A 22,918-nucleotide genomic window follows, 5' to 3' on the forward strand; every position below is an offset into this window, starting at 1 on the left:
AGAAAAATGCAAAAATTCGTTATAATATTTTCCTTGTATTGTTATTTTTTTTAATTCAATTAATAAAATTCAAAACAAAATTCAAGAATATATATATGAAAAATATATTATAAAGAATTATTCAATTATCTTTAATTTAAAAAAATCATCACATATAATATATATTATCGGTGAATATCATTCAATTACAAAAGTAAACGATAAAAATTTAAAATTATTACGATAAAAAAATTATATTGATTAAAGAAAGAATTATAGATCCGTTATTATATTATATTATGATATATTATAATTTGGATATCGATGTTTTCAATGTTCAATTACTGATGATTCATTTGATATTTCAAAAAAAATAAAATTCTATAGAAAGATTATATGTGTTTATTTTCTTTTAAAAAAAAAACCATATAATATAATATCATAGTTTATAATTATTCAATGTTTAATAAGTAAAATATACATTTTTATAAATTTATGCGTCAATTAATTAAACAAATTTTTTTAATTTAACTGGTATTTATCTATCTAATTAATTATTAATAACAGAAACACATTAGATTCGATTGAAAAGAGAATGAAAGACGAAGGAAAAAAAAGAAAAAGATAAATGAAAAGATAGATAGATAAAGATAGAAAAGAGTTAGAAAGGGATAATATTGTGACATTTGTTCGAGACCAACATCGATTCAGATCTTTAATAATCAATTGATTCAATTTAGATTAGTTATTTTTCCGTCAACGAAAGAAGGTCAATGTTGCTGTCCCTTACAATGTTTGACGCCATAATGTCGCCTTATATACGATGTTCTTCCTATATTCTTAATTCTTATTTTCATTACCGTTAACCAACCGGAATAATCTCCAACGGTGTGGATACATCACAAAAAAGCGCCCATTCTTGATATAACCGAACATATAACTGTTAATATAAACTGCACTAGTAATGACATCAATACCATTTTATTTTTCCACTTCACTTCACTGACAACTTGTCTAATGAATTTAAATTTAATTAATGAACGAATTTATTTGATTCTTTATTCTTTATTTTTGAATTTATTATTTATATTTATTTTTATTTTTCATATCTTCGATATATTAAATATTATAATAATGTGCTAAATAAAATACTAAGTTTTACATAATATGCTATAGATAGACATAAGATGACATCAGATATATATAAAATGAATTTGTAAAATTTATTTAAATTTGAAAATGAAGTAACTTTCAGAGCTTGCTTTTATAGATTTATCGATAGTTTAAAATTAAATTTACTTAGATTAAATATTTTTATAAAATTTTATATAAAATTTCTATAATTATTTATATATAACATAATTTGATTTTTTTTTTTTTTTTTTTTGATATGTAGATAATTAAATTTTAAATAGATGAATTTGATGATTTGCAGAGATAAAATTTTTAAATTGTTGAAGAAATTGAAAAACACAATTATATTTTAAAAAGAAATAAAAAATATATATATTTTAAAAAGATAAAAGTTACACTATTATAATATTATACTATTATAACAAAATATATTAATAAATATCTCATATGAATTTTCGTTCGCTTTATTTATTAGAATATTAATGTTCCATTTAAAGTCATAATTTATAATCCTAACATCCTTTTTTAGAAATTTTTTAAAGATTAATGGAGAAAGATCATTCATTTTTCGATAAATTATGCCATATCAAAATTTACATATGAACTAAATAAAAAAGGAGAATAAAAAAAATACTTATCTATAAATTTTAAAATAATTCTGTTATGTGAAAAGAAAAATTATATAAACTATAAATTATATGTTAAAATTTGTTTTAATCTTTAATTTTGAAGATTTAGAATTTTCAAAAATAATATATTTACAAAATATAATTAATTTATTTTTTTTTGTACGAAATCAGCTTACTAATACTGCTCAACTATATAATAATGATTATATCACATTAATTACTTGTATATTATATGTCATAATATTAACAAATGAAATCTTAATAATATAAATTAATATGAAAAATAATAAGACAATTAGAGTTCAAAAGTTATTTCATTTCATGAATTTTCAAAGTTTCTCTCAATTTTTTCTATCAATTAAACAATTTATATTTGATTACCAAAAAAATCAACAATAAAAAATTGGTTTACAAATATATAATTTTTCAAAAAGATACTTTAATATTTTTTTCAAAAATTAATATTTTTTTAAATTAATAATTAAGATCTTCCTAATGAATGATTATCGCAAATTCGAAATGATCATCGATTAATTTTTTTGATGTTGATCAAATATCCAGATTTTAAAACTTTAAAGAAATCAATAAAATAATTTGTAAATTTATAAAATATAAGATAATTAACTATGAATAAGTATTCAATATGTTGCAATTATAATATTATAAAATAATTATAAAATAACTATATGAAAACATTGTATCTTTCATTTTTCTATGTTATCTTTTTAATATAAAAACACTTTTCTATATATAAAATTATAAAATACAGAATTGGCAATATCTTTTTTTCAATGTTTATTTTTTTTTTATTAATTTTTCTTTTACTTTTTTTTTGTAAGACTGAAAAAATAAAAATATAACAAAATAGTAAAAAATACATTTAAAGATATATTTAAAATATGAAAAAAAAATCTTATCGTTGTTTATAAAAAAATAAGAAATACAGAAATCATTTAATCATTTAATTAATTTAAAATCGACAATTAAATGATTAATTTTATATAAATAGATTAGATTAAAAAAGATTTTCTCATAATAGTTTCTTTTTGTTTGCTACTATATTTAATTATTTATATAGAGCATATGATTGTCTATTACAGTGGTTATACATATTCTTTGCATCCTTGGCACCCACGGTTTTAGCGAGATTCAACGACACGTGTACTTAAGGCAATTTCTTCGTCATTCCACGTGTCGTCCTAAAATTATCGTTGATCAACTGTCTTTATTCTTTCACTGCCGCCTACAATATTTTTTGCTACCGTCGATTCTCGAAATATAATTCGAAACATTGCATCACGCATCTATCATGTTCAATCTTGAAAACAAATCAAAATAATAAAAATAATTTAAAGAAAGAGAAAAAAAGGGAGGAGAGGGGAAGGGAAGAAAATGAATAAATGAAAATAGAGAGAAAATCGAAAAAAATTTTAGATAGATGATGAAAGATAATAAGAAGGAAGTAATGGAATGAAATGACGATAAAAGAAATACAAAAGAAAGAGAAAGGAAAAAAGAAGGGAAACATGGAAAGAAGAAAAAATTCTCGATGAATAGAAAGACATAGGGTACTTGTTATTTGCAAAGAAGAAGATTGCAGGCTCTATTTCTGCCTGTTCGCAATTAGGTGAGCAACTGGTGGTGCCGAGGGAGTAACTTGAAGCTAAAAGACCGGGGGCAGCGATAACGCAGCGATTCTCTGGGTAACTTGAAGGGGTGGCGAAGAAAGGGGTCCTCCCCTTGAAAGAGAAAGACGCGCGCACTGAACACCCGCCGAGAGGTGTATATTAGACGCAGAACGTCGCGACGCCCAGATCAGAAGAATTCCGCTCGTTGTGGTGTTGCTGTCATTCAACGAAGACCATATCAAGGTATGTCTTTCGAGATACCGATTACGAAAAATACATTGTTGTAATTACTGTTATCTCGATCGACACTAAAGTTTCGGTTTTGGAGAAAATTTTATATTGTAACGTTGTCATTGTCTTTAAGGTCTAGATTCGTCCTCGGTATTCAGTGTCGAGTGTCGAGTGTCGTATGTCTAAGTGTCTCGAGTATCGCGTGACTAGGGAATGGAGGAACCGAATACAACAGGACAAGAAAGAATACAGTCCAAGTCGAATCGAATCGAATTAAATCGAATCGAATCGAGTCGAGTTGAATAAAGTTTACTTACATTGAATTAAAATAGAGAATCAATTTAAATTGATTTAAAATGCTTTTTTTTTTAATATTTATTGCTTTTAATCTAAATTAAAGATAAAAAATAAATTTAAAAAAGGAAATTTTTAATGATTATCTTTTGTTTAAAACTTATACTATTTTTTATGATTCTATAGATGTTATATATTTAATATTTTCATGGATTTTAATAATTTAAATATGTTTTAAAGAACAAAATTTTGAGCAAATTTTTTCCTATAGATACATATAATTTTCGATTTTAATTTTCGAAATATTTATAAAAATGCTTGCTATTACTTGAAGTATTTCGTGGAAATCACTTAATATTTATGAATTAGATATTCTTGGAATCTGTAAAATGTGAAAATAAAAGATAAAATTCTTGATTAAAATTACAATAATCGATGATAAAATGATAGATTAGAAAGTAACTCATATTTTATATGATATATAATAAATAACGATGCACATGTCATAGATATAAGCAAAATTTAACATAATGATAATTTTATTTTTACATTATTTTTTGCAAACATTCCGAAAACTAAAACTGATTAATAATTATATATATATATATATATAAGAAAAAATTGTTTGAAATCTTATCTCATCATACATATTTAAAATCAAAATCATCAAAATCCACGAAGATATTATATATTAATAAATCGATTTTATTCTTGAATTGTTAAAATAATATTTCATTTCAATAAAGCGTCAACGAAATAAATAATCGTTTAAGAAACAAATAATTGAAACAAAATAACATATATGTACATATATCTATTCAGCTGTCTTATCAAATGTCATATATTAAGAAAAGAATTTTCTAGAAGACATCGTCTTGCTTTCTCTAATTGTTCGCTTTAATTTATATCAATTGCATTTAGACATGATCGAAAGGAATATATAAACATTACTATGAACTACTTGAAAGATATCAAGAAAAGATGCATGCTTTTTAATGAATTATAAATATTTAAATTGCATTTCAGTTTGTTATATTTATACATTATATTTATACATATTTATACAATTATTCTTATATGCTTAATTCATATAATTATTTATATCATTTATAAATTATTAACTATTCAACAAATTTTATTATTCATTAATCCTCATAATTTTAATTTTATCAATGGCAAATACAAGTTAATATAAATAATTCTCTAATTAAATTTTCTAAGATAATTAAAATCATATTATTATGATAATATTATAATAAAATAATAGTAAATGATGAAAATAGATTAAAAAAGGGAAAATACAGACAATAGTTGAAAAAAAAAGAAAAAATTTCTTTTCAAAATTCACTAATGAATGATTATAAATTTAGAAAGATATCTGTAAATATGTTAACATTTGTATTATTTATCTAATATTATTATTTATTTAATAAAAACGGATGGCGGTTTAGCAAATATTAAAAAATAAATTTATAATGTATATTTATATTATATTACTTATTAGATTAGTCTAACATTAATATCATCTTCGATAGTCAATACAATCGAATAAATAGTCAATGGAATCAATAATAATTTTGAAAAGCATGAATTGTTGAAGAAAAATTAATTATAAAAAAAATAAAACAAAAATTAATCCAATTGCTAAAATAAAAAAAGATATATCTTACTTAAAAATAAATGATTTATTTATTTATATATTTGAAAATTATTCGCAAATTATTAAAAAATTTTGATTTATTAATTTATTGAACTAAGATAAAATTATCACTTTGATAATTTTTGATATTTGATTTAAAAATAAAAATAATATATAATTAAGATTGAAAATCACATCTTAAATGCGAATGTGTGTACATAAAGAATACAAGTGGCTAGCCAAGCGATCGAACAACCGGACAAACACCGATCCAGAAAGCTATTCTGAGAATTTGCTACGGAACTCGAAGGCGAGCTACTTTCCGTTTTCAGAGAAGTCGCCGAGTTATTTATAGCTCATAGTCCTATCGTGATCTGTTTGTCAGAAAACAACATTCAGTTTTTCTCCTCTTTCCCTAACTTTAATTTTCTTCATAGAATCTCTTTTGCTAATGAGTTTAAATAACGATTAATAGAACTATTTAACAAAAAATAGCTATTTGATATAATAATTATTTATTCAGTTAGAATTTCAAAAATCAACATATAAGAAATTTAATAAATGACGAATAAAGAAAGAAGAATAATAATCGTCTCAAATCTTTGACTTATTATTTTACGATTTATATTTTTATGATTATAAAATGATAACATAATTGTGCATCGATCGAGTATCATTATCTAGTCATACAAAACATTTTATTTCTATCCATTCTATTTCGAAAGTTCATGTTTGATTATGTTTAGAAATAGAACGATGTATCGAGGCAGAACGAGAAGATATTAAAGAATGAAATCGAAATAAAAAACTCAAATGAATTCTGTTTCCGGACCGCATGATAATTTCTATGAGTAAATGAAGTAAACCATTTCGTTAGGACTCGATATGATTTGCAGTGACAGAACACGAGCACGCGCGTGCAGAAGCACAACTGAAAGACAGCGAAAGGGAGGAAAGGGGAAGAGAAGTGAAGTAGGCATCAACGGAGGGGGTTAGCAATGAACGGGTGAGCGTAAGAGGAACCTAGGCTGATCGTAGTTGTTTCGAGTGGCCGCTTGACTCGTACAGGAGGGTCTTTTAACCGTCCATTCGCGTTAAGTGCCAGTCGTACTTACAGAGGGGCTCGATCGTAACAGAAAAGGATGGCAAAGCGTGTGCGTGCTTCACTGCCCTATACAACCAGTCCGATTCCGAGTCAGTATTCACTGTGATTGGTTACTCTATCATCGATACTTTACTCTTTGGTCTGAAGCTGACAAATTGGTGCCGCGTGTCGTTTCGTATGTTATTATATTTTTCCCCTCTCTTTTACGGTGTTTTATTTATGCAAGATTTATTATTAACTTATTTGTATTCATTTTAATGTTTGTTCGTTTTCATCAAAAATTATTATTTTTTTACTTTCAACAAGAAAACATATATTTGATATGTGATTTTGTGTTTCTTTGCGCATATTTTGCGAAAGAAAAAAGCAAAATCACTCTATCCTTGCCAAATTTTAAATATAAAACTAATTTTTAAATATAATTTTTAAATATACGATTAATTATTAAACGAAAAACAAAAAATAAAAAATTTTTATATTATAAAAAAAATATGTTGAAAGGAAATTGAAACTTTTTTATTGAATTTATAACAACTTAAGAGAAAAATAAAGGTAAGAAAAGGAAAAAAAAAAGTCAAGACGGAAAAGAGTCATGATGAAAAAGAGAAAACAAGAGGAAAAAAAAAGGAATAAAATATAAAATAGAAAGAGGTGAAGATAGAAATAGTGTTAGTGGAGGTGACTATTCAGTGGTAGTGGCGACAGTGATGGTAATGGTGGTGGTAGTACTGATGGAAGTGGAAATGGAAATGGAGGTAGTAGCGATGGAAAAGAAAGAGGTGGTGGTAATGGTGATAATGGTGGTGGTGGAAGTAAAAACGCGAGTGGTGACGGAGATGGTGGTAACGATGGAAGGAAAAAAGAGAATAGAATTAAAAAAAGAATTAAAGAAAGAATAAAAAAATTTTAAAAACTATATAATTGAAAATGACAAAATAAAAACGCGCACATTAATGAAAAGGATATCAAATTAAATTGAAAGAGAAAATAATAGTAATACTAGAAACATATTTGACGAATTTAATCCTATATTAAGATTATTTGATAAATGATTTAACAATTCGCTAATTATTATACGCAGACAATTAGCCGTTAAATGCGTGAGAAAATTAGTTGAAGTGCATACGCACTGACTGGTACGGATACAGACATTAAACCTATCAGTCCTCCTCATTATGGTTAGTTCTCAATCGTAATAAAGTTCAATACTGCACAACACTAAAAAACAATGATAAAATTATGAAGAAAAAAATAAATAAAATAAGTAACAGAAAAGAATATACAGTAACAGAAAAGAATTATACAAATTTAAGAGTGATAAAAAAAAAATCGAAAAAGTAGTATTAAGAAAAAGAAATAAATATAAGAAAATAAGTAGAATAAGATATTAACGAAAAACAAAAAAGAAATAAGGCAAGATTACGTACTGTTTATGCATACAATAGCTTATCGTTTATTATTGGTGTTCTTATTCAAGGGAAATTTTTAGTAGTTGATAATAAAGTTTCCTTGAATTTTCAACGAACTAGTAGAATTGATTTCGATTTAATTTAATGTTCGTCGAAGGAAATGAAGCTGCCGGCGCATATAATCCACCATGGGGGACAACGACCGTCATCACGCTATGAGAAGCTGTATCAACTTAACAATTCACTACGTGAGTTTCGAGAATGAATGTTTGAAGAAACTACTTTATAAACGAGACTTACACAAAGTATCATTTATGAAAAAGTATCTTTTCATAAAAAAAAATGCATCATAAATAAATGGAATGCATGTAAAATTTAATAAAATATTCAGTTAAAAATAATATTGAAATTATAAAGAATTAAAATTTATAAAATATTTTATAAAGAATTAAAAGATTAAAAAGATAATCTTATATAGATTAATATCTTTTGGTATATTTCAAAAAAATTATTTCCAAAATCTTTTTCTATTTTATGAATTATTTTCTTTTATATTTCCTTTTATTTGTTTTGTTCTTGTTTTTTTTTATATTTAATTTAATTAATGTAATAATATATTTTATTTTTCTAATCAAAATTTTAAAACAAATCAAAATTTTCAGAATTGTCTGAAAATTCATATTTATAAAAAAGTATGCTATATTTTTAAATAATTATTTTAACAAATATTATAGGGAAAGTTAATTTAATAAATTTTTTTCATATTATGTACACAATGTTCAATATATATGGATGTATATATTTTATTTCAATCAATCTTAATTCTACTATTTTTTACTATTTTTTGCTTTTAACTCTAAAATGAATCAATATTTTGTTCTATTATCAATGAACATGTCTATTCAATGACATAATTTTGTCTCAAATTTGTCATTAATGTTTATATTATAAATGCGTGTAAAAATCAAATTTCCTTTTTTTTTTTCTCTAAATTTAAAATTATGAAAGATTTTTAATAAGATTTTGTAAATTTTTATTTTAATTTCAATAATTTATAATATCGATAATTTATTATATACAAATTATATATCTATTTCTTAAAATTTTAATTTTTATATGCAATAAATATTTCTTGGCTTTCTATATGTTCTAAAAAAATCATATCTAGTTAAAAGTTATATATGTATAAAGTATATATATATTATATATATGTATATTTATATATATATATATAAATTTAAAAATAATATCTTTTTTTCATTATATAATTTAAATTTACTTATATTATTAAATTTTTAAACTTTTTTCTCAAAAATATTAAAAATAATATTTATAAATATAACATTTATACAATAAGCTATTGATATATAATTTAATCGGGTGGATTGAATTTAACTTCTTTCTATAATTTATTCTACTTTTCTATCTATTTCTATCTATACAAAAATATGTTTTTATTTTCGATAAAAAATTAATAATAATTTAATATAATTTTCACATTAATATTTTTTATATAAAATAATATTTGTTACATTTAGCAGAGAAGGTGAAATGACGTAATGAATTCCATCAGTTGATGCAACTGTGACGTGAGTTTACGTGAATCATGACGAGACAGTTTCTAAAGTAGTTCTTTAATAATAAGTAACAATGAATAGTTTTTGAAACAGAATTTGGAAAAAATTGAAACAACATGGAAAATTATTTTTTATTTTAAATATAAAATTATTTTATATTTAAATTTCTAGAATATAATTTCTAGAATAGAATTATTATATTTTTCTATTAAAAATATATTAAATCAAATTTATATCACATAGAAACACGTATAAAATATTTATTATATTTAAATTTAAATTTGAAAGGAAAGTTTTTTTCATTTTTCTAATCATGTTTATTTATTTCTATTATTGAATATTATTTATTAAAAAAAAATATATTTAAACAATTACGTAAATGGACTATATTAAATAATATTATAAATAAAAATAAATGCTATTATATTAAATAATAGAAAAAACTTTAAATAATATATCGAAAAATATTAATCAAAAATAATATAGCATGTAAAAAAAAAACATATATAAAAGAAAATGATAGAGATAATAATTATATAAGAAATAATAATGAAAATAGATGTAATGGAAACATAGATGGAACTGATATTGTTGATAGTGATAATAATGATGGCGATGATGATAATGATGCTGATAGAAATGATATTAATAGTATTGTCAATATTATATTGATCCTAGTTATAATAAGTTGAGACAGTATATAATAGTAATGCTGATGATAATAATGATAATAGAAACGCTAATGATGATATTAATGTTAATAATTATTTGAAAAAGAAATAGTTTTATATAATCAAAGGTATGATCATGTCAAAAAACAAATATGAAAATAAATTTTTTTAAATTAACAACAAAAATGTTTGAATATATATTTTTAAAACATATCAAATTGCATGCAAATAATTTTCTAATTATTTTGCATATTTAAATAAATTATGTAAAAGAATACGTAAAGTCAAAGAGAAAAATCAAATCAAAAATAATCAAAAAAAGAAATACATACTCAAAAAGAAGAAAAGAAAGAAAGTGAATGAAAAATAAGCGCAATACATGAATATTTTAGATATATTATGAAAAAGAAAAAAATAAAAAAACAAATGATAAATAGATAAATGTATAAATAGACAATATAATCTGACAATATAATCAATAAAATAAAAAAAACAAATAGATACATGAATAAATAAATGTATAGAGAGAAAGAAAAGAGAAAAAAAAATAAATTATGTGTAGAGAGGGGAAGGGGGAGGAGGCAGAGAGATGCGAAAAGGAAATCTTGCCCATAGTTTAAAGGCCAATCCGATCAGTTCTCTGGATTGTCACGTACGGCCTACCTGTACGCGGTGGATCGCGTCGGAGAACGGCTCTGTCCTTCGATATATCTCGCGTTGTTCGGCCCCGACGAACTCGACAGTGTTGGAGTAAGGGGGTGGGTGTCGAGGAGGCAGGCGGGCATTCTGCCGCGCGCGCGCCTTTCTCGAGATCGCGATACCACAGTTCCGCGGTGGTACTTGTCTCGCGTGTTTCCTTCCGCGACGTTTGAGGAATTGCCTCGAAGAAGGAAGTGTTTTATAATAGACAAAAATACAAAAAAATAAAATTTTTTAATATAACAGTGATCGAAAGATCGTTCATGTATATTATAGAGACACATGCAAAATATTTAGTGAAGTGATAATTATTATTGATATTTATAAAATTTATAAAAAAAAAAAAAAGAATCAGTTAAGATAGGTATGTTTTTTTTGTAAAATTGGCAAATGAGTTTTTCATAATATTTTCCATAAGGAAAGAGTGATCAAAAGTAAGTTTGAAACGATTGAAAAAAAGGAGAGGTGAAATAGAAAGAGTAAGAAAGAAAAAATAGGGGGTGGAAGGCAAGCTGGGCGGGAGGGTGGGAGGGAGGGAGGGAAAATACAAGAAGAAGAAGCAAAAGAAGAAGAAAAAGAAGAAAAAGAAAGAAAAGAGTGGAAATGGAAAAAAAATAATTATTTATTAAATGAAAAAAAAATAAAATTATAAAAAAAAGTAGCATGAGAAAGATGCGCGTATAAAAAGTGAAATAATAAGTTGTGAACCTGAAAATTAAGTTGTGAAAGAAAAAAAAACGGGAGTGCAAAGGAAGAAAAAAGAGAAAAAAAGAAATTCATAGAAAGAAATTTAAAAGAAGTGTTGTGAAGATCTTGATATATCGAAGAATATAAAAAATAAAAATACAAGTAGTGCAAAAAAAAGGAGAAAAAATATATTAAATGTAAGTCTTATTTTTGTATTGTATGTGTGTATTATTTTGTGTGCACACAAATGGAACAATTTAAATTTCATTTCTTATTTATACATTTCAATGTAAAGCCTTAATTATAATATTTATCTTTGATCGTTCTTATTAATCCGTTTATATAAATTTTTACAATTTGATAAATAAGATGATATGCAATGCGATCCTTGTTGATTTTTCACTTCGAATAATTATATGTATACGTATACGTATATACATATATATGTATATGTATATATATTATAAAATCAAATAAAAAAAATTGAATTTTTCTTTAAATTATTATTATCTAAAAAAAGATATGATTATTTATATAGAATTAATAAAAGATAAATATACATATATTATAAAAAATATTCGTCCTAATTATCCCCATTTTCAATCAACTATATATTTTATAATTAATTTATAAACTATTATTATCATTCCATAAATCATTTTTTACTATTTTCACTTATTCTCATTTATTTTATTTTGATTAATTTAAAAAGTGCAACTTTAAATGTTTCTTAGAAATATTTCCCAAATATTTGTACATTAAGCACATAAAAATTCTAATTTAAAAAATTGAAACCATATGTTTAATGAATTAATTACATTCTTACTATACTGCTAGAAAGATTAACAAGAAAGATAGAAAAAGAAAAGATTGTTAGAAAAAAATGTTCGATTGAAGTATTATTAGAAAAAATAATAATAAAAGAAAAGAAAAAAATAAAAAAGGAAAAAAAGAAAAGGAAACGGAGAAGAAAAAGAAAAAAATAGAAAAAGAAAGAAAGAAAAAAATACTTATGCGAAGAATAAACGGAAAAATAAAAAGAAGATAGAGGATGAAAGGATATAAGAGGGTCTCTATCTTTAGAGTTCATTCAGAGAATCTTTCACTCAGGGCCGAATGAGTGAGCACCAAACACGAGTTGACTCATACTCGAAAGACGAAGAAATGAAAAATAGGAAGATTCAATATATTCCTCATTTACAATTTTTTATTAAATGTATTAATTTCAAATCTTCATATAAATTATCATTTAAATTGATAAAAGAAAAAAATGGAAAAAAATAAAAATGAAAAAATTAAAGCAATACTTTCTTTTGATTAATTTTTTATTTTATATTAATCTAAAAATGATGAGATCAATTTGAATATTGATATAAAAAGATATTATATATATATTAGAATATATCGATTAAGAAAACATTATTAATTGTAGTATATATATATTCAATTCAATTTAATATACTTACAATTTTATATTAAGTAGATTTATATTTTTTCAATTAAATTAATATTATAATATATTATAAAAGATAAAGAATAAAGAGAAAGAAAGAGAAAAAAAGAAAAGATCAAAATAGAAAATATATATTTTTCTAATTTAAAATATAAAAGAAATAAAAATTTAGTAATAACATGAACAAAAAGAAAAAAATAGAAAAAAAAACAAAATTTGTACTGTACTGTTGACAAAATAAAATAATACGAAGCACATTAAATAATTAAACATAAAAATGAATATTGTATATATAATGTCTATATAATGTAATTTATATAATATATATATATATATTATACATATATATATATAATATATTTAACTGAAAAAAAATTATTTACGCTAAATAACATATGAATAGAATTAGAAAAGCAAACTATGTAACGATATGGACATAAGATAAAGAAATCGAAACAACGAATGAAATCAGGAAAGAGTAGGAGGAATGAGGTACAACCACCTGTAGCTAGCAGCGACACGCCTCTCGAGAAACTTGCTCAACGAGCGTGCGCGTTTTCTGGCAAGCAGGTAGAAACGTAACTTATATGTACAATCTTAATTCTTTCAATATTTTTCTTTAATTTTTAAATTAAAGAAAAAAAATTATTAATTTAATAAATTATTAATTTATAGATAAAAAAAAGAGTGATTGATTAATCTTTGAAATCTTAATAATATTTAATCAAGAAATGAGAGAAACAATAAATCCATCCAAATTAATGACAAATTATAATTCATATACTCATTTATGATATTTTTTGGACACGCATTATATAAATTTATCTAAATTCATAAAATATTCATAATATATTTATATATCACATATATATTTTAAATTTTTCTATAGCAAATAAAATTTATCTATTATTACATATGTTTTATAATGGATCATATTAAAAGTTAAATTACAGTAATTAATCACATAAATATGAATTCCAAGATATGGCTTTTGACTAAAGAAAAATAAATAAAAAACATAATTTTTTTCTAATAAATTTTTCATATACATATATGTTTTCATTTTATAAATATATAAACATTTATCAATCAAATAATCAGACACAAATATTATTTTTATGTCAAAGAAAAAATAAAAGAAAAAAATAAATTATTCAGATATGTATGTATTCAGATATTAATGAAAGAAAGACTAAGAAAATAGGATATATTCGAATATTCGACAAAATACATGGAGTAGCAAGCAGTTACAAGATGCGGTGAAGCGAAACGAGAGAAGCGAAAGACAGAGAAAGGCTATAGCTTGTCGTAATGCGAACCATAGGACGCCAAGCTGTCTGCCGGAACGCGCTTTGCCCCACTACAGAGTTCGATGTAATGTCCAATCGCAACGTTGCTGCCAGCAGAGACTGCGGCTGTCTTATTCTTCCTTCTATATTTGTTTCTGCTTTTGCCTTTATTTCTGTCCTTGTTCCTACTAAACTTATACACATACTCGTAAATTATGCTTTATACGCTACGTTTAGCCTTAATTCAATTTCTGCATTTATAAAAAATTTAATTATTTTTGTTTTTTGCATTTATATTATCAGTATTTTTTTTTTGGTATTATTATAATTATATTTATCAATAATAAAGCATAGACATAAATATATAGACACATAACAAAACATAATAATTCTATTATTATTATTGTTATTATTGTTATAATTAACATCATTATTACTGACACTATGAATATTACCATCGTTATATAGCAATGGTGTATGAAAATAAATAAGTAGATGTAATATAATAAATGATGGATTAGACATCAAGAAAAATAAAATATAAATAAAGTTGATATATTAATCAGAACAGCAGTAGAAATCACCAAAAAATAAGCTTTGTCCTATATACGAGAAATAGCAAATATATATATACATATATATATATATATATATATATATATATATATATATATATATTTTATACTTATAAAATGTAACAGGCTAAGCCTAGCCAGATCGTGTAAATAAATCGTATATAATTTTCTCCTCGCAACTTCTCCTTAGCCATCACTTAGCCACGAGTTGAAAAATGATTTCAAGCATACTAAAAAAAAAAAACATGTAAACCACTAACAGCCACAAGGTCTGAAGAAACAGTAACTTCTCTGTCATCGACTGCGTATTCATATACTTTCTCACCATCTTAACTCAGTAAGAAATAAATATCTTCAATGTTCAATTTTGATTAGAATATGACATTATTACATTAAATTATTTAATTATTTAATTAAATATACTTATCGATTGAAAAATATATTACCTATTCGACAATCTTTTTTTTCTTACTATCACGTAGATATATATAATAGCTTAAAATAGATTAATAATAATTTCGAATAGAAAAATAGAAGTAGAAAAATATAATATGGATATTGAATAAAATTTAATATGGAGTTCAATTAAAAAAAGAGATGAAAAAATTATAATATCTTTTTATTGATTTTTATATATTTTTATTATTAATTGTATTACGGTAAATGTGATCGGCCTATTTGAGCATTCGTTACGACATGCTGGCGCGCAAAGTTTAACACATAGAAAAATAGAAATAGAATAGAAAGAAGAAAGAAGGAAGGGCGAAAGGAAAGGCGTGTACGCGCATAAAGCTCAATCCAAGCGACACACCTGTTGAACATTCCTTCGCAAATACCCGCGCGTCGACTACGCGCATTGCATGCGAAGTTGCATACGGACGCAGCTGTGCTTGCCTTACCTTGCCTTGCTTTGCCATGTCTTGTCTTGTCTTGCTTTGCCTTGCCTTGTCTTATTTTACCTTGCCATGTTTTGTCTTGCTTTGCTTTGCATTGAACTAGTCACGAAAGAACTCATTTATTCCACAAATTTCATGAAAATAAACTCCATTAATCATTTTTTAGTATAATTGTTGATTTAAACTTTGATCTGATTCTTTAAAATGTTTTACACAATTCATGATGGAAAAATTGTATGAAAAAATTTGTATTTCTGAATCATATCTCAGTTTTTATGTAATTTTAATTGAATAACAAAACGAACATAATCCGTAAAAAAAAATACTTAGAACTCAATTATTTTTAATGAGAATTAAAAATTTAAAAAACTGGGACATTATAATATGTATATATATATATATATATATATATATATATATATATATATATGACTTAATCATTCTCATTTTTTTCGTAGAAATTCTATTATTATAAATGACTCAAAGTCAATAATTGCTATTTACTCTTATTCACTTGTCATTAATATACACTATATACATATATATGTATATATGTATCTAAGCGTGTATACATATATGCGTATATATATATATATATATATATATATATATATATATATATATGTATAATATGAACGCTTTATGTAAGATCATAATGCTCAAATATATATGATCATGCGATCAAATTAGATAATGCAACATTAGATTGTGTAATTTAATTCGAATAATTGGATTATTAATAAATAAGAGAGGACAAAATGAAAACAAAATAGTTTGTGTATAGAAAAGATAAACAAAAATATCAAAGAAAATATTAAAAAAAGGATGTTATATGAAAAAAAATAGAAATATAAATAAATAGAAATATAAAAAAAGAATAAGAAATATCATTTTCTTCATAAATGAAATTTTAATGATTTTATCGCAATTATCTTAACATTATTCTTAACATTTGATTTATTAGACAATTATTCTTAACATTAAATCGTTATTCGATTTAGGCATGGTTTAATAATGATTGTCCTTATGTAATTAATACAAACGATTGATGTCATTAGCTTTTCTATTTATGTGTTCTTTCTTCCACAATCAACGAATCATGTAATATATATATGTTTTTTTTTCATTTTGATTATCAATTCATTTTTCGATTATTGATTTTGTTTGATATATCAAGTTCTTTTTATAAAAATTTATGATGTCAAAAATATATTCTTTTTTTATATTTTATGTTCTTTATATTTTATAGCTATAAATAATATTGATTTTTCAATGAAATATTAAAATGAAAATATAACCACTAAAATTCATATTCCATGTCGCATTTTATTCATAAGAAATATTAATGACTTTTGGGATGTCATACATTTAAAGTATTCATGAAATTATGTATTAAGAAAGATATTAAATAGATAGATTGTTAAATATATATATATATATATATATATATATATATATATATATATATAAAGAAAAAAGAATAAAAAGTAAAAATATAAATGCAAAAAGAAAAAAAAGAGAAATGGTGAAAATATTATGATACGATAAGATAGATAGATAATTAAATAAGTAGATAAAAAATAAATAGAAAGAGAAAGAGAAAGAGGGAGAGAGAAAGGGGAAGAGTCAATATTCGCATCTAGAATTGCATATACACATTCCTACTTTTGTCGACTCAGCCTTTTCCTTCTCGTCGAGGTTATAAACAGCATCTGTACACGTCAGAGCACACCTGGGTGGTGATCTCGTGTATTAAATTATCGTCGTGTTGATCTTGCAAGCGAGCGGGAGATCGTTAGTTTTGCTCCAAGATCCCGAGATCGAGGACGCCGGACGCCTCGATCCTCCGTCGACCATTCAACCCGCCTAACTCTCCTTCTCCTTGAGTTCTTCGGCTTCTCTACGTCCTTCTCCCCGTTCCGCTCACAACCTCTGTGTTTCCTTTTCTCTCTTCTCTGTCTCTTCTCTCTTCTCTGTGCCTATCCCACCACTTTGATCTTCGATCGTGACCAGATAACCAGCACTTTCGCGGTACTTTCAAAGTATTACTTCTAACTACGCGTGCATTTAATTTTATCAGAAAGTTCTCGAACTGGTTGAACAATAGATTCAATTTTTATTATTTTTTGCTTTTTTGTTATTCCTTTTTATATTTCATACTATTATCATATATATGCAGTTGACATTACATTTCTGCAATTTTCTCTAACTGCTAAATATTTACAAATAAATAAATAAATTTTTTTTAATCGAATTTTTTATTCATGATCGAAATTTTTATTGGTATTAATTGTGTTTATTTCACTTTTTGAAAACTCAATTTCTTAGCGACATAAATTTAATTATTTAGATCTTAACGAAATAATTTAACTTAAATGAATTTTCTTTATATTTTTGAAAAAATAATAAAAAGCAAATTAAATGCAAAAAGAAGAAATAATAGAAAAATAAATATAAAAAAAAAAAGAAATGAAAATGAAAAAATCTTATATAAAAGAAATATTGAAAAAAATATGTATTATAATATTCTATACAAATTCATACAAAAGTAGATAGATAAAAATCATTGATAATCTTATTAATAAATTTTGTCAATTTTATTTTACTTTGATATAATTAATTAATATGAATTATTTATTCTATGTGTTTTTCTGTTTTTTTTTTATTTCTTGTTTTTTCTTATCCTTTCGTTTGAATTTTTGCATTCATTATTCAAATAATTATTCTTATCCTTCTTTTGTTTTTCATTTCTTTTTTTTCTTTTTTTTTCCTATTCCGCGTTTTTATAAACAATTTATAATTTTTGCTCTTTATCCGTATATACAATATTCACTATAAAAAAAAATGTTTTATTCAAAAGGTTTATATATTTGATATTGAATAATACTTACATATTACAATTCTATCACAGAAATATTGCATATGTTAGCAGATAAAAAAAATTGATAAGAAAATCGAAATACACAAATATAAATTTAGTAGAAGACAAATAGATACACAGACATATAAACTGAAATCAAGTCGTGAAATACATGCAATCTTAGCGAGTCTCTTCGTAAGCTGGTCGAGCAACTCCATCTCACGATTGAGTCATCCGGCACGGGAAGAGGACCACCTGGTGAGGAGAACCCACGATGTATCTACTTAACGATATATGTAGACTGTTTCGCCTCGTGGCTCTTTCCTCCTATCTCATCGACTGGATTTGACTTGCTTGGATTCGATCCAACTGAATTGAATACGATGCGACGATTCAATTCAACTTGTGTTGTCATTATTTTTTTCCTTCTTTTTATATTTTCATTTCTTTTCCTTTCTTTTTTTTTAAATTTCACATTTTCTTCTTTATTTTATATATTATATTTATCATTTTATCATCCGAATAATATACATATTGAATACATATTCAAATATCTTCTTTATCGATTCTAATTTTTAGGAAAAATTAACTGAAAATCAGAAAATTAATTCTATTTCATTTGTTTCGAAAATAAAATTTATTATTTTTCTAATTATTTTTATGTTCATTTTTCACTTTTGCGATTTCGATTTGAGAAAAATTTTCAAAATTTTGAATAAACATCGTAGTATGAAAAAAAATGTACGTGTAAGAATAATTTATATTTTGATCATACGATTCAAATGAAAATGTTAAACGTGCGTAACGATGAAAGAATCGCATTTAGTCGCGTGCAAGCATTGAACGTGTGTACGAACGTATAACTAGTGACTCGAGTAACAGCATGCGACAGAGCCGTGAAGCGGTGCCGAAGAGTATATAGTTTTTTGCTAAGGGGGATTTACAGATTGCACACCTGTGCATGGCTCAGCCGAGGAAAGACCTCACCTGTCGAGTAACCGGTCTCCATTGACTTTTTCTTCGTTTACGTACACTCACTTCGTTCTCTGCTCTCCACTCTACTCTCCACTATCTGCTCTTTATCCTTCTTATTTCACCTGTCTCGCTATTTATTTTTTACTTTTCAGTCTTGATATTAGTTTTTTTATTTTAAAATTTTTATTTCCTATATATTTTTTCATTTTCTATTTTCTTCTTTAATTAATGTTAGATAATCATATACAATATTGATTATAATATATATAAATTTAATAAAAATATTTATATGTTATTTTACAAAAAAATTTACGTATTTTAAAAAATTTTATTTGAAAATTAAATCAATATATATGTATATAGCATGTATAGAGTATATAAAGTGGTATATTATATATAAAACAATTTATTTTTCGATAAAAAATCTTCTCAAGTTCTTAAAATTAATCCTAAAATTTTTAACATTTTTTTCATGTTTCATATTCAAATGCAAATGAAAATATTTTTTTAAATATTTCACTTTTTATAACAAAGTAATAGAGTGTATTCTATTTCATATTATTACGAAATTATATTGAAAAAACAAAAATAATACCAAACTTTGAGGATTGATTTTGTTTCCTCGAAATGATATAACATTAATAAAAAAATTGATTACATATAACCATAATTATATATTCACAATATACACAATATTTTATATAAAATAGAATTATTTTAATAACATAATTTATTAAATTCATTTAAGTTATACTTATATGATTTATCAATTAAATTCATATATATATATATATATATATATATAAAATACTTGTATATTTTTAATATTATCTTATAAAATATCTTATAATAGAGAATATCTTATAATAGAATATCTTACAATATATATAATATAAAAAATGAAAGAGTTAATGTTTTTAAAATAATTTACATCGATGATGATGTAAAGAAAATAAAAAAATTATTTTGTTGAAAATCAATCATCAATCAATGATATTTAATAATTGACGCGAGAATCGGTAAAATCGGAATGATGATTTACGATCAATGATCGATGATCATACTTGATTTGAAAATCCGTGAAACGATATTTAACGATTGAAATCGTGCGATTTCAGAGGCAAATTATCAGACAGCAGACAATTACCAGGTGGGGGACCGATATAGAGTGGAGCGGTTTGAGAGTTCCGAGAATCGGTCGTGGCTAAAAATAAAATCCCACCCGGGAGCAGTGATTATGTTCCAAAAAAAGAGAACTGAGCGAAACGTTCTCTTCAGCGTGTACAGGTGCCGCCAATGAGACGAAGGCAAAGGGACAAACGAGAAACTGCCGTGTGTTTGAGAATCTCGCATTGCCCCGCATAAGAAGAAGAACTCCCTTGTCTCACATATTGCTATGCAGTACCGTGCCGTGCTGTGCCGCTCTGCGCTTCAGCTCCGCTTAATGAAGTTGTCGGTTCAGAACGTTTACAGGTGGGGCCTACCTGCGTGTGGTCCATTCACAACGATTGCCGCGAGACTGGTTAGGAGTGCTTTACATCTTTACTTTTACCTCACGAACCGCTTTGAGTTCGTCGAGCCTCGAGATGCTCTTTGCTTGAACAAGATCGATCGTCGTTTTCATCATCGTCGTCGTCGTTATCGACAATCGTCGTTGTCATTATTATTAAAGTCGCAATTGTTTGTTGTTGTTTCTGCGGTAAAATTGTGACAGAAAACGATTATTATTATCGAATAAATATAACGAAACAGCTTGTAAAAAGAGATTTAAAAAAAAAATAAGGAACAGGAATATTAAAACTTTCAGAAATTTTAAGTATAAATATTATTTATCTTAAGAAAATCAACGAATCAGTCATTAATACATAGACATTTTGAATGAATTTAATATATTGCATTATGATCTAGATTTCTCTCTGTTAATCACTTACACGGCCTCGTTTTTCTCTTTTTTTTCTCTTTCCCGTTCTCTTTTTTTACTCCTTTCTCTCTTATTCTTTAAATATAATTTTTTTCTCTCTCGATATTCGCTTTTTTTTTACTGCAGTTTTATGCATAATTTTATGCATTTTATGCAAAGCACACAAAGCATAGTATATAGTACTAAGTATATAGTATATAGTATATAGTATATAGTATATAGTATATAGTATACACATATGTATTATTGACATGCAGAATTAAATAATCAGCCATTTTTTACTAAAATAAATTCTGACTAAATTTCAATCTAAATTGAAAATGATACTTATATATTTTCATTGTTATTTCCTTTTATAAATTATTTTTATCTTTTCAAATCTATTTATTTACTTTTTTCCAGACTATGCATCGGCAACAAAGGATTCGATCTTCGTTATCGTCATCTTTATTATCGTTGCCACTCTCGATGTCTCGATCATCCATCTTACCCGCATCGCTGTCACCAACTACATCAATATCGTCTGTGACAACATCTACATCAACTTCAACGTTGTCATCACCGTTGTCATCCTCATCCATCTTTTTACCATCGTTCGCAACGTGGTCAACATCCAATTTATCGTCATATTCTTGGAATGTACAACAAACCTCGTATTCGAGGTTACCCTCGTTACCAAGCGAATTGTCGATCATGTCAATACCCTATCCAAGACTCGTCTCTGTATTAGCGTGGTCTGTGACGCTTTTACTTGTTTCATCATGCATTGGTTTAACGGATGCTGGCATTTTAAATGGACATCCTTTGGGTAAAAGGTCCTTTATTGATATTCAATGTAAGGGTATATATGATAAAAGTATTTTTGCCCGGCTGGATCGAATCTGCGAAGATTGTTATAATCTATTTCGAGAACCTCAATTGCATCAATTATGCAGGTAATTATTCATTAAAAGACTTATTATACTATTATATATGCATACATTTATTTAATGTTTTTATTATAACAAATTCTTAATTTTAAGTAGATTCAGATGACCATCGACAAAAATAATTAATAGATAAAATTTTATTATATTTATTATCATTATTAAATAATATGCACATTGTTTCGAAAATATAATATATCGTCTCGAATATTATATATATAACTGGCAGATATTCTCTTTTATTTTGATAATACATATATATTTATTATTATTATGAATATTACAATATATTTTTCATGTGAAAACATTAATAACGTGATAATTTATTAAAAATTTTCTTT

At 24.7% G+C, this 22,918-nt stretch overlaps 1 protein-coding gene across 7 annotated transcripts in view; it reads left to right on the forward strand.

Annotated features, from left to right (window-relative positions):
- The first annotated feature begins 3,487 nt into the window (after positions 1-3,487).
- The window catches only part of LOC724270 (crustacean hyperglycemic hormones), a 21,794-nt gene continuing 2,363 nt past the window's right edge, over positions 3,488-22,918 (forward strand). Inside the window, exons 1-2 of one of the 7 annotated variants that reach the window (XM_006571808.3) lie at positions 3,488-3,613; positions 22,054-22,586. In XM_006571808.3, coding sequence (XP_006571871.1) covers positions 22,057-22,586 — 530 coding nt within the window. In that variant the 5' untranslated portion in view covers positions 3,488-3,613; positions 22,054-22,056. Of the gene's footprint in view, positions 3,614-6,566; positions 6,815-7,964; positions 8,297-11,573; positions 11,880-22,053; positions 22,587-22,918 lie in introns of those variants that run through there. The other 6 variants (XM_006571809.3, XM_006571810.3, XM_006571807.3 and 3 more) reach the window with 6 other exon arrangements.

The sequence above is a fragment of the Apis mellifera genome, linkage group LG3, assembly GCF_003254395.2.
Source record: "Apis mellifera strain DH4 linkage group LG3, Amel_HAv3.1, whole genome shotgun sequence".
NCBI classification, from domain to species: domain Eukaryota; kingdom Metazoa; phylum Arthropoda; class Insecta; order Hymenoptera; family Apidae; genus Apis; species Apis mellifera.